Raw genomic sequence first — 11,002 nt, forward strand, 5'->3', positions numbered from 1 at the left:
AAAAAAAAAAAGAAAAAAAAAAGGAAAAAAAATACACCACACAGAACTTACAACACAGCAGCTCTCCAAACGGAACCCTCACAGCACTCCAACAATCCCTCCGAACCACAGGGAAGAACAGGAAATATCTTGGAAAATTCTCGTAACCCACAGAAGAGTAAAAATTCAGTCAAGCGATGAAGCTGAGACAGGAAAAGGCAGACAACGTTTTAGTTTCTTACACTAAGGGTTACTTTCGATTACAGAACGCTAGAAAAGACAAGAAAAAAAAAAGAGAAAAAACTTAACTCCCGGGCTTTCCCGTATTGCGTACAGTTGTTACAGTATTACCATCGACATCCCCGGATTCCGTATCGTTTGGCACGGGCCTGAGGCACACGTTCGCGAGGGATTGACATTCTCTAGTTGCTCCAGCCCTTGCGTTTCCAATACCACCTCATCGTAAATCCTGACGTGTGAACTCTGAAGCCTTGACGGTCACGGGTCACTCACTCACTCCAGGTTGCCAATGCAGTTTTCCGAATTGGGTAAGCGCCTGACTCTGCAGTGTGTGGTGGTTCTTTGCCCCTCAATATTTCTATATCTCCATCATGTTCTGGCATACTATGTCAACTGGAACCCACCTTCTACTGCTCTTCCTCGACAAGGCTTACCACTCCGTCTCTCTTCCCTAGAGCAGTTAAGATAATTCCCAAGCACCTTCTGCGGCAACTGAATATTGCGACTGTCTAAGACTATCCCAGTATGATCCACTTGTGCGGCGGTACTCGACAACAGTTTCTGACATGTGGAATACCCTCCAAATCTATGGGCATGGGCAACGTTGTTTGAGTCGAGCTCTTGTTGCACCGTGTGACATGGATGTAGTCTGTTCCTCGTTCAGCAAACCCGCGCTTTCCTTGCACATCCGTAGTGTCTAAAGGCTACACAGGGCAAAAGATGCTCTATGTAAATATAGCACTTGAGGAAGATCCCGCACGTAGCCGATACTCGCGGTAACATGGAATTGTCTTCTTGGTCAGCCCTGCGGATCACTTGGACTCCTTCACACACAGTGCTCCCTATCTGAAGAGTGTACGAAGGTTTGAGTGCTGGTTCCATGGTTGAAGGCTATGATTTATACGTGCAATCTGTAGGTGCAAGTGTTCGCACTCACTGATCAAACGTAATAGGTCGAGTATACAATGTATCTTATTAGGCAATTACATGGAGCATGTTAAAATCACTAAAGATACATAAATATAAATACATAAATATATAACTCCTAGACCTAACGTTTAATTTAAAAGTTACAACTATCCTACAGAGGTAGTGTACAACTTGGCTGGTAATGATCCCAGGATACTTAACCGCGTTCTTGAGGGCAATAAAGTATCATGTCATCAGCCAGCTCTTTTCCAACGTTCCCGCAACATCGTCTAAGCTAATATTTTATACGTATGGAAATTGAACCCTCAGTTCTACAGTTACACTGTGCTTTTTCCCCAATATACTTGCTCACTGTGCTTTTCCCAGAATATATTTGCTCTCTTGGGACTATTCAGTTTGCTCCTCAGACTACATAGACTGCCTCTACCAGCTAGGTTGTTGATTCCATTCCTACTGCAGGTAGTGATGCTTCTACCCCTGAGATTTCAGGTGTGGGAAGCGGTTCATCCAACAAGATGAGCGTTCCCAAGCGTGAATCGTTACAGGTATGGCTTTATTGTTAGATTGTATGGCTTTCGAACATGACCAATTAAAGTGCTTACCGTGCCTGAGTTAGTAGAACTCTACTGTGTGTTGTTATTATGGGTATTGCTTCTGCACTCCCTATATTAACTGGTGTCAATTTATGGGCCTAGGGGATAATGCAGTTGCAAGTTGCCGGGTTAAACGAGAGGCATCACCTCAGCTGGGCGCGGTGGCTCGATAGTCAGAAAGAGCAGGGCGCTGGCTCTTCAGAGGAAGGGAATAGTAGAAAACGATCGGTCATTTTCCACCTAAATAAGATGGATACGTTAAGTTGGGAGATATGTAGAGTGTCTTTGCACGTCTACTACGTTTGTTTATCTGATCACTCGAACACTCGACATCTCCTGAATGAGATTCGCTTTGTGGCTCAGACGCTGCTAAGCGACCATTTCATTCATATATTAATCTGCCATGCAATGCATATGGTAATAAAATCAAACAGTAGCCATCAATATATTTACTCTTCCTTCTCAACCACAGCAGGAGCCTTGATCTCACGGCCCTTGAGGAACTCAAGCCCCTCACCACCCTGTTCGATTTATGTTAGTATAGACCCTCGGATGAACATACAACTTGTTCGTTCTCGAACGGTGATAAGGACGGCGAACTTACATAGCTGATCAGCGGGGAGACCTCAACCCCAACGGCTTCCCCTTCAGTGACAACGACACCGCCGGCCTTCTCAATCCAGCGCTGTCCCTGGTTCATGATGTCGCGCTTGCTAGTATCAGGGTCATCCTCACCAGTGCCCCTGGCATTCTTCAGCGGCGAGAACTCATCCTCGCGGCGTACCTCGATGGATGCAAACTTCTCCAGAGGGGTCAACGGGAAGACGTCGAAGACAAACTGCTCCAACTTGATACCGTTGGGCTTTTCAGGCTTGAAACCCTCACCAGTCTCGATGTTCACGCAAGGAATCTTCTTACGAGCGACATGGTGGGGTAGCTTGTGGGACCAGGTCTCGATGGACTCAAAGAAGCGGAAGGAATAGTAGTGGTTGACAATGTTCGCGGCGCGGAACTTCAGCACGTCGGGCTGCTTGGGGTCTTTAGCCTCGGCCGTCTCCTTGTCGATTTCGGAGTACTCGACCACGTCAGGCTTGCCATTCTTCTGAAGGATCAAGCCGACTGACTCGGTAGCATTGCGCTTACGGACCACCTTGGTAGCGATATCGACCTTCTTGGAAGCGGCGAAACCAATGAAGACGGGGTCAGCAACCTTGACTAGGCAGTTGTCGACGCAGTAAGTGTGAATGTGCTCGATGCCACGCTTCCGCATGTCTTCGCGCACACCAGAAGTAATGAGGGCTTGGTAGATTCCACCATTTCCATCAGGGGCAACAGCAGCCTAGATATGGTTGTCAAAACACCGGGTTGGTCTCCATCAAAGGGAGCATCATACCTTAGACTTGGTCTCCAGCAAAATCTTACCCTCATTAGAAATGCAGGGCAGGACACCCTGCTCGAAGATGACAACGTTCTTCTTGTCCAGTCCAAAATACTTGTGCTTCTCGAAGAACTCCTCTGTGGGCTTGCGGGTAGGCCCACTGGTCATGACATACCAGGGGATAATGGCTTCCTTGCCGGAAGTTCCTTGTGCCAGGAGCTGGAGCTTGGCAATACGCTCTGCCTGAATCTGGAAGAGAGACTTCTGACTGGGTAGACCAATATCGAAGCAACCCTTGGGTGCAGAGCTTCCCAAACGGGTACCCTGTCCACCAGCCATCAGGACCACGGCAACCTTGTTCTCCGACACCGCCTGGAGACCTTCATTGTACCACCGTTGAATGTCCTTCGGGTCGGAGTCCATGATAGAGGCAGTGGCCACTTCAGGGAGGGGCTCGAGGGTAACGGGGCCATCCTGAGCTTTGGCGGGATTCAGGACCTTGTCGGCCAACTCATTGATCCGGCTGGGATCGAAGTTGTTCAGCTGATGGAAGAGCTGAGCCTTCTCGACCTGGTTTAATTGATCGGCGAATTTGAAAACATGTCCTTGCTCGGCATCGGTATACTTCTGTTGTAGTTGCTGGAACTCTTCAGGGGAAGGTTGACGAGGGGTGTTTTCGGAATGACCATGGAGCAGGTTGGATACGGTTTCCTTAATAGCTGCCGCCATGGTGTTGAACTTGAATGGAAGTGGATTCGGACGGAAATGTGCAGATTTTTGTTCGAAGGCAAGAGAGATGTGGATGTGGTGGGGGGGTTAGAGAATGAGGGAAAGTGAGAACTGGAGGCCGGGAGGGGTTTTTGGGAATGAATGGCGGGGTGGAACTGAAGCTCTGGGATGAAGGGTCTTTTAAAGCAACAACTACAACTTAATCTAATACTAAGGAGTGTGTTGTCAAGCCACAGGCTGACCGCTAGGAATAGTCTACCTCACTAATGATTTATTTTTATTCCACTATTATTTTTAGTCAGGAGTAACAGAAAGAGAGCTGCTCCATACCTGATACTAGTTCTACTACTACTAACTAGCCTAGTACTACTCCATCGCAACCACAAATTGCAACATACGTATTATTGAGGGTATGCGCCTATAATTAGCGATCAGCAAGAGAGTTTCCAAGTCTCGACGGAGATCGGACTGGCCAACCACGCCTCAGGAAACGATAAAAGGCGGAGCTCTCGTGGGCCACCATCGATGTGAAGCCGTGGGGCCACAAGTTTCATCAAGGGGTTTCGGTTGGTCAGTGAGATCGAGGGATTTATTGGGTGAGGCTCAGGTGGTATAGTGAAGTCAATCATCAAAAATCGCCCATATTTATGTAGTTAGTTACGTAGGTATGCTTGATTTATTTTACATATGGAATATAGCAGACACTAAGGATCTGAAGAACACATCAACGACGCCTCCTTTCCCGGTAACGTTCATCATCCCGGCGTCGCTCACGGTCGTTGTAGCGACTCCGGTCCTTATCGCGATATTCTCCTCGTGTTGGGCTTCGACTGAGAGACCGATCGCGGTGTCGTCTCCGATAAGAATCTCGATAGGAATCTCGCCGAGGACTTCGGCTAACCCGTCGATCACGATTGGAACTTCGTTGTGGACTCCGGCTGTATGACCGCCTGCGAGGAGCCTTATCGCCCTTGTCAAACACCAGGTTATAATCATTCTCTTCTTCGCGAGCATTATCAGACGCCCTATACTGGCGCTTCTTCTCAAGACTTGCTACGCCGCCAAATCCGCCTCGCTGACCACTGCGCTTGGAGATGGTAGCGTTTCTCCAGCTTTCTGACAACTTCGACACCTATATGACTTATCAGCAACGCTAGGTAGTAAACAGAGAATCGTAGAACAGACACTTTGAGAAAAATCCACATGTATACGATGATCATCGATTAGCACGCCCTGCATCTTAAAGTAGGCTTGTTCGCAATCTTTCTGGTTCTCGAACTCGATAAAAGCGTACTGCAAGCTGTCACCTGTTCGTTTGTCTCGAATGACCTCGCAGGATAAGATTGAACCAAACCGGCTGAAGATCAAGTGAAGATCCTCGTCTACTGTCCGTCAGCATGAGAGAACATTTACGAGGACGGCGAACTCATACCTTGAGTAACAGGATTCAACTTGCAGACAAACAAGACATTCTCTGGCGGCTTAACCTCCGCAAATGGGAGATCACCAACCATTTCAAGGGTCAGCGCCTGTGCTCTTGCTTCGCGTTCGCGCCGTAATTTCTCCATAGATTCCTCGTCCATATTATCGTCGAGCTCCTCATCATCGGCTATTCTCACAGTAGCTAGCTGCGCCTTCGACGGCAAAGGGCTCTCAGGGGGAACCACCAAGCCCGGGGGATCTTCGAATGGATCATCAAGAATAACCGTATGTCGGATACGGATATCCTTGAGTGGTCGACCCCGGTCGTCTATGAAGGCTTCGTTTACTTTCTCAAGGACGTCAAATCCTTCCACAACCTTCCCAAAAATCACCGCTTTGCCATCCAGGTAATCAAGATTCTCTCCCAATGTGACGATGAACTGACTCGCAGCGATGCGCTGATCGGGGTCATGTGGCGAAGGAACTGTTGCCATGCTCACTGTTCCTCTTTCATCGTGCTTCAACTTCGGCGGGGGCTCGAGCGAAAACGTCCTCTTCGGCGGACCTTCCAGAAGGCCCCATATCGACGAACCGCCATCGCTTTCTGAGGAATCAGGTCCGAGGGGATCGCCGGTTTGAAAAGTGAAGTTTTTCTGGACACTGTGGACGGGGGAAAAATTATAGTATTTGACTTTGCATAGCTTCAGGAAGCTGTAGCGGAAGAAAATGGATAGCTTAGTTTCGGGTTCAGCTACTCGACATAATACACGCGCAAGATACACAAAAGCCAGACTATCACATGAGAATCAAGTGCACTTACTTTTCGCACGCTTTAGGACACTCGTCGACTAGTAAGTCAATGACAATGTCACCAAGGGAGGTCTCCAGGAGGACGCTCATGGCGTTCTGGTGGTCACACGTGAAGCGGGGATGATCGGCCGTGCGTTAGACAAGGATACAAGGAGGAATGAAAGAAGAAAACAAATATTGAAATTGGACAGAATGAACCGAAATGAGAGAAAGGGGCCAGCACAGCAGTAAAGAATTAAGCTATTGATCGGAAGCTTGACCCTGTGGAGGGAGAAAGATATGGCTGAAGAATTGACGGCAGTATCCTTTTAGTTTACAGATTAAAGGCGGAAAAGTTAAGGTGCGGAGCCGCTGCCACCAAACAAAAGCCAATTTGATCCGTCGATCCCCAACTAGTAGTTGGTAACTTGGTATGTACGTACTGTATGTACTTTGGTATAGGTACATACCATACGCGAGAACCATGACCGACACCTAGTCGGCTGACCCCTACTCCAATGGACACTATTCATTCTACTTCTATTTTCGAAGAGCTTTCACCTTTTCGAATCGTTGAGCCAGCACCCCTTCGTGTAACTAGAACCCACTTCTCAATCCAACGGCAAGCCTTCCAGTAGACCCGTTCGATGTGAAATCGGGCGCGCAAGGTGGACATACGCAAAGGTTGGCCAAGATTGGTAAGTTGCTGTTTACCATGGCAAATGATCCGTGTGGTCAGTTCTTCTCTTGTGAGATATGCGCTTCGATACTTGGAGGACAAGGCTCAACTATGACTCCCGTATGCTCTTCCGTGAAGTGGAAAGTGCTTCTTGGCACCCAGCAAAACAGCATATAGGTAAGCATAATGGGTACACTTGTTAAGGTACTACTGATTATTCACTTGTTTCTCGAGTTCCACAGCAGAAGCGTTGAATATAACGGTCTACTGCAGCTTCACCATTTCACGCCGATCAGCAACTACAGAGAAAAGGAAATACACGTGGTCGATCTTAGTATATTTTTGTTCTCTTCTTCCCTGTCTTACCCTTTGCGGCCACGCAATCGTCTCATTTGGTTTTTCATCAATAATAATATGTTTTCTTCTATATTGCTTTTTTTTTTTTTTACCCCTAGATAATCATTAGCTCCAGCGCTAACGAATGTCAAGCACGTTTCACTGGTTCCTGGCACCTGGTGGCTGGTCCGTTTGTCAACATGGGTCCATTTCCGACCAAACATCTTCAGAAGAAAGGAAAGGATGTCTGCAGATTGCTTCGGATCTTTCCTTCTAAATGGCTCATTTGGTTTCTTTCCTTTTCCTTCGTTATGTCAGCGAACCTTGGTTCGGGGTGATTGTGGCCCTCAATTATAGACAAGGAGCTCATTGGGTTCTTTTGTCTCCTTGAATAGGTCTGCCACAAACGAAACTAATCTCACCAGGGAGCCTTGTTAGCGTATGCGCAGACGAATGTAAATCTGCTATATCAGGTACATCCTTTCGGTTCACGCCCCTGACCTTTATACATGGCAGAGCTTTCCTGTCCAACATTCCTCCCATTTCGTTGGATTTGGTTGGTAATATTAAACAGTCTCATGTACTTTGCCTTACTATAACGGTATTCCCATATCTCTTCCTATACTCACTACATTTATTCGGCTTTTGTTGGGATTATTCTGTACTATTTATTGGGGATGGCATTAGATGATTGGAGAGCGATAGCCACGCAGCCTATGTGCAGATGCAGATCCAGCCCAGGGACCTGGACACAGGTTTCAAGTCAGTCCATTTATGTCAGGGCTTCATTCGGGCCCAGCATTGGCTACTAAGCCACATTTGCTTTCGTTGGGACTGGCATGATCTAATCGCGCCGAAGCATCGCCATCAGTCCTACGGCTAGGATGTGCCAGCCCAGAGTTTTCCGAGACACCAGCGTAATTCTCTTGCGCTAGGTCGTTTGCAATGGCCTCTTTGTGTTATTAGCAGCTCACCACTCATTTATCGAAGCAAAAGCTGGGTTTCCCAAGACTTTCATGGCCGTCACTGGCTGCCGACTCTTCACTAGATTATAGGCGGCGTGTCAAAAGTACGAAGATGTATGTTTGACGTTGAAGATGGCAGGAACCCCAGCCATAGGTCACTAACACCGCCATTTTATGAAGGCAAACAACCTCCATACTCGTCTCGGCCAACCCACGGGGGTGCAGTTTTGCAAGGCTTTTGCAAACGTAATCGACTGCTGCCCGCTTGTTGCCAAATGTATGTGTGTTGGGGTCGGTTCCAGTCCTCGCTTTGCTTTAGGATCCATTTATGAAGAGAAATGTACCCATTTGAAGATGGCCGTGGTTCAGGGAGAAACGTTGTGGAGCTCTGGTCGTGGCTATTGGCTCAGCAGAGCTCAGAAAGGTTTCCGGCTCTCTCAGCCTGACTCGTTATGGCGACTATCAGGTCATGTCCACCCGTGCAACGTTACTTTGTGAAACAGAACCTCTTAAAACGCCGGGAAATTCTGTCTGTCGTCTGTCTGGCTGACCTTCTATCAGGGTGCGTCTACAGACCCGGCCGACTTGACGTCTGACTTGGATAAAGTAGACGGAACTCTGCATAGTGCAACGAAAAAGTCAGTATCAACTTAGCCACTTGCTCGAGCCAGCAAGTGAATTAGCAGTCCTTCGTGGCTTTTGAGCTCTTCCGAATCTGGTTACCATCCGTCGAAATAATATACATTGAACGGACCAACAGAAGAGAAAAGATATTTTTTGAAAAAACAAATACTGATAGAAAGGCAATCAGAAAATTAAAACCTGACACATTGACTTAAAACTGACATCGCTTCCGACTGAGTTCCCCTCACCCTTCCCCGGTCCCTTTTCCAATACGCGAAGATCGGCGGAACATGTTGGTCGCTATCATTCCTGGCTCATTGACCTTTGATACTTCCGGCAACCACTGATTATATTTGAATTTCCTGTACCTATTTTGACTTTATGCACGTCTCAGAACTGGAACCAATGCGTTTTCTTTGCCGCTGATACCTGAAATAATGGCACGTTCTTTCTACACCCCGGAGGACGAGGTCGGTTTCGACCCACAATCTCAGCAAGATGTACTCTCATTATCACATCCAACACAGGCTAGCAGCCGGCAGATGGTTGTGGATAGGATCATCGGACCGAATACTGCGATTCCGGAAGGAGAGAAGAGTCGAAACGCCACCAGAAGACGGATCCCCGTAGCAGTGAGTTCCTTTGCCCGAGGAAAGGGATAAAGAAGCTTACATCCTCAGTGCAATAGATGTCGGAAAAGGAAGATCAAGTGCAGCGGTGATATTGGCGACGGCCAAGGATGTTCAAATTGTCGGTCTTCGGGAAATACGCACTGCCAGTTTTTAAGGGTCAGTCCTCTTCACCAATCACTGGATTCCTCTACGATAAGCTAAGATACAGCCAAGGTCAATTCATCAATGTTGCAGACAAAGGCTACTGGATGGCCGTATTCGTTTATGAACGGTACACTGTCTTCAGCTCACCAGAGACAGGGCACGTACATATCTTCAGTGGCTACAAGACAAGAGTTGTTGTCAGCGAATCCATCCAATTTCCGCGTTACTTCTCTCTCACGTCCACCACCAGCCTTTGGCATAAGCTCGACCGAGTCTCAACAGACCTATAGTCGCCCAGGCTTTGGTCAGGATCATATGGCCAATTACGACGAAGAGCCCTCGGCTGCTTACGGTTCACAGCCTGCAGCCTACGGGGTGCCCACGACATTACCCCAAGGAGCCCTAGGAGACTACTACGGAGTCCCATGGTCAAGGACATGCCATTCTGGCCTTAGCGTTACTAGGGGAGGGCATTTGCCCGATCATGAAGCGGAGGGCACGTTTCACCACTCCGATTACGCTTATATGATGTCGGCGCCGGTAACCCAATCTACTGATACGGCCTTTGTGCCCTCGATGACTGCTCTATCATCTGAGGGACAGGGAGCAGACCGGGCACTTTCCACTCCCAGTGGGCGGAACCAGCTTCAATTGGGTCTATCGGTGATTCCAACATCGTCTGATGCCATTTCCGGGCTCCCTCAACAGGACTGCAGGGTTGGACACCCCTGGACACCTAAAGCTATCATTAATGCCAACAGTGCCCGGTCGATGAAACAGTATACCCCCGAACCTTTTAACGCCGCCCCTCTAAACCGGGCAAAACCGCCCCTGTCGAACACGCAGGAGATGGTGCTTGGATATTTACCAATGACGTCGGCTAGTGCTTCGTCACCGTCGATGCCCTCCTGTGGTACATTCACTCGATTGAACCCCGCGAATTCCGGCGAAGAGCTGCAGAGAAGCGAGGAAGCTCCGATGCGAAGGCCGATCTCGACTGAGAATGCCCGCCTTTCTCTTATGGAGGATAGCTCCAGCATTTACGATTATTGCAGCTCTGAGAGGAGAAAAGGACCAAAACCAGGCACTTCCGGGATGCTGATGAACGGACTTCCTTACACGCGGCCTCCCGAGCAGCTCCAAAGCTCCTCCTCCTCTTTAGCTTTCAGCTTGCCGGTAGCGGACGGCCTTTCTGATCCCGGAGCAACCACAGAAGCACATCGGACGCAAGCTTTGAATAACCCGGGGGGCTTCTATTCCGAGGCGTGCTAAGCGGCTGTGCATGTTACTGCAGCTTAAGCGCTCTGACCACGGCTGAGGGAGTTGAGCAACACGTTTTTGCGTGGTGTTTCTGTAGAGTTTCATTTTGTTTGTTTTGCGATTTGTCATTACGCTGTCTGACAGCCAAGAGTTGGTGCAAATATTGATCTGTTTGTTCTCTACCATTCCCCTTGATATCCTTCTTAGCCCCCCGATAGCTCTGGGTTATTCCAAATACTTCTCTTGCTTGTACACCCTTCAATATCTTCTATTTTTCTTTTCGTTTCTTTTGCTCTTTTTAT

The 11,002-nt window shown here is 48.2% G+C and overlaps 3 protein-coding genes across 3 annotated transcripts; 1 reads left to right on the top strand and 2 right to left on the bottom strand.

The window, feature by feature from the left end:
• Positions 1-2,061: 2,061 nt before the first annotated feature.
• On the bottom strand, positions 2,062-4,046 carry BDV27DRAFT_139564 (UDP-N-acetylglucosamine diphosphorylase). The gene is made up of 3 exons (XM_032069483.1): positions 3,136-4,046; positions 2,347-3,081; positions 2,062-2,263 (listed from the first exon to the last, which is right to left on the bottom strand). Exons 1-3 carry the CDS (start codon positions 3,847-3,849, stop codon positions 2,192-2,194), a joined length of 1,521 nt encoding a protein of 506 aa, XP_031920387.1. The 5' UTR covers positions 3,850-4,046; the 3' UTR covers positions 2,062-2,191.
• A 432-nt stretch (positions 4,047-4,478) lies between these two features.
• BDV27DRAFT_139566 (cyclophilin-like domain-containing protein) lies at positions 4,479-6,367 on the bottom strand. The gene is made up of 4 exons (XM_032069484.1): positions 6,092-6,367; positions 5,282-5,982; positions 5,035-5,231; positions 4,479-4,981 (listed from the first exon to the last, which is right to left on the bottom strand). The coding sequence occupies exons 1-4, from the start codon at positions 6,169-6,171 to the stop codon at positions 4,574-4,576; spliced, it is 1,386 nt and encodes a 461-aa protein (XP_031920388.1). The 5' UTR covers positions 6,172-6,367; the 3' UTR covers positions 4,479-4,573.
• A 2,734-nt stretch (positions 6,368-9,101) lies between these two features.
• Positions 9,102-10,712, top strand: BDV27DRAFT_164635 (uncharacterized protein; the record flags this gene model as incomplete). The annotated part of the gene is made up of 3 exons (XM_032073728.1): positions 9,102-9,296; positions 9,345-9,452; positions 9,510-10,712. The coding sequence occupies 3 exons, from the start codon at positions 9,102-9,104 to the stop codon at positions 10,710-10,712; spliced, it is 1,506 nt and encodes a 501-aa protein (XP_031920389.1).
• Between the last annotated feature and the right edge of the window lie 290 nt (positions 10,713-11,002).

This window comes from Aspergillus caelatus (assembly GCF_009193585.1).
Source record: "Aspergillus caelatus strain CBS 763.97 unplaced genomic scaffold BDV27scaffold_489, whole genome shotgun sequence".
NCBI classification, from domain to species: domain Eukaryota; kingdom Fungi; phylum Ascomycota; class Eurotiomycetes; order Eurotiales; family Aspergillaceae; genus Aspergillus; species Aspergillus caelatus.

Bases quoted from the DNA above. Each gene is read 5' to 3' on its own strand.
- BDV27DRAFT_139564 (XM_032069483.1), bottom strand. From the start codon at position 3,849: ATGGCGGCAGCTATTAAGGAAACCGTATCCAACCTGCTCCATGGTCAT. The intron at 3,082-3,135 runs GTATGATGCTCC...AACCATATCTAG, and splicing joins TGCTGGAGACCAAGTCTAAG to GCTGCTGTTGCCCCTGATGG. The intron at 2,264-2,346 runs GTAAGTTCGCCG...TAAATCGAACAG, and splicing joins TCTCCCCGCTGATCAGCTAT to GGTGGTGAGGGGCTTGAGTT.
- BDV27DRAFT_139566 (XM_032069484.1), bottom strand. From the start codon at position 6,171: ATGAGCGTCCTCCTGGAGACCTCCCTTGGTGACATTGTCATTGACTTA. The intron at 5,983-6,091 runs GTAAGTGCACTT...CTTCCGCTACAG, and splicing joins TGTCCTAAAGCGTGCGAAAA to CTTCCTGAAGCTATGCAAAG. The intron at 5,232-5,281 runs GTATGAGTTCGC...GACGGACAGTAG, and splicing joins GTTGAATCCTGTTACTCAAG to ACGAGGATCTTCACTTGATC.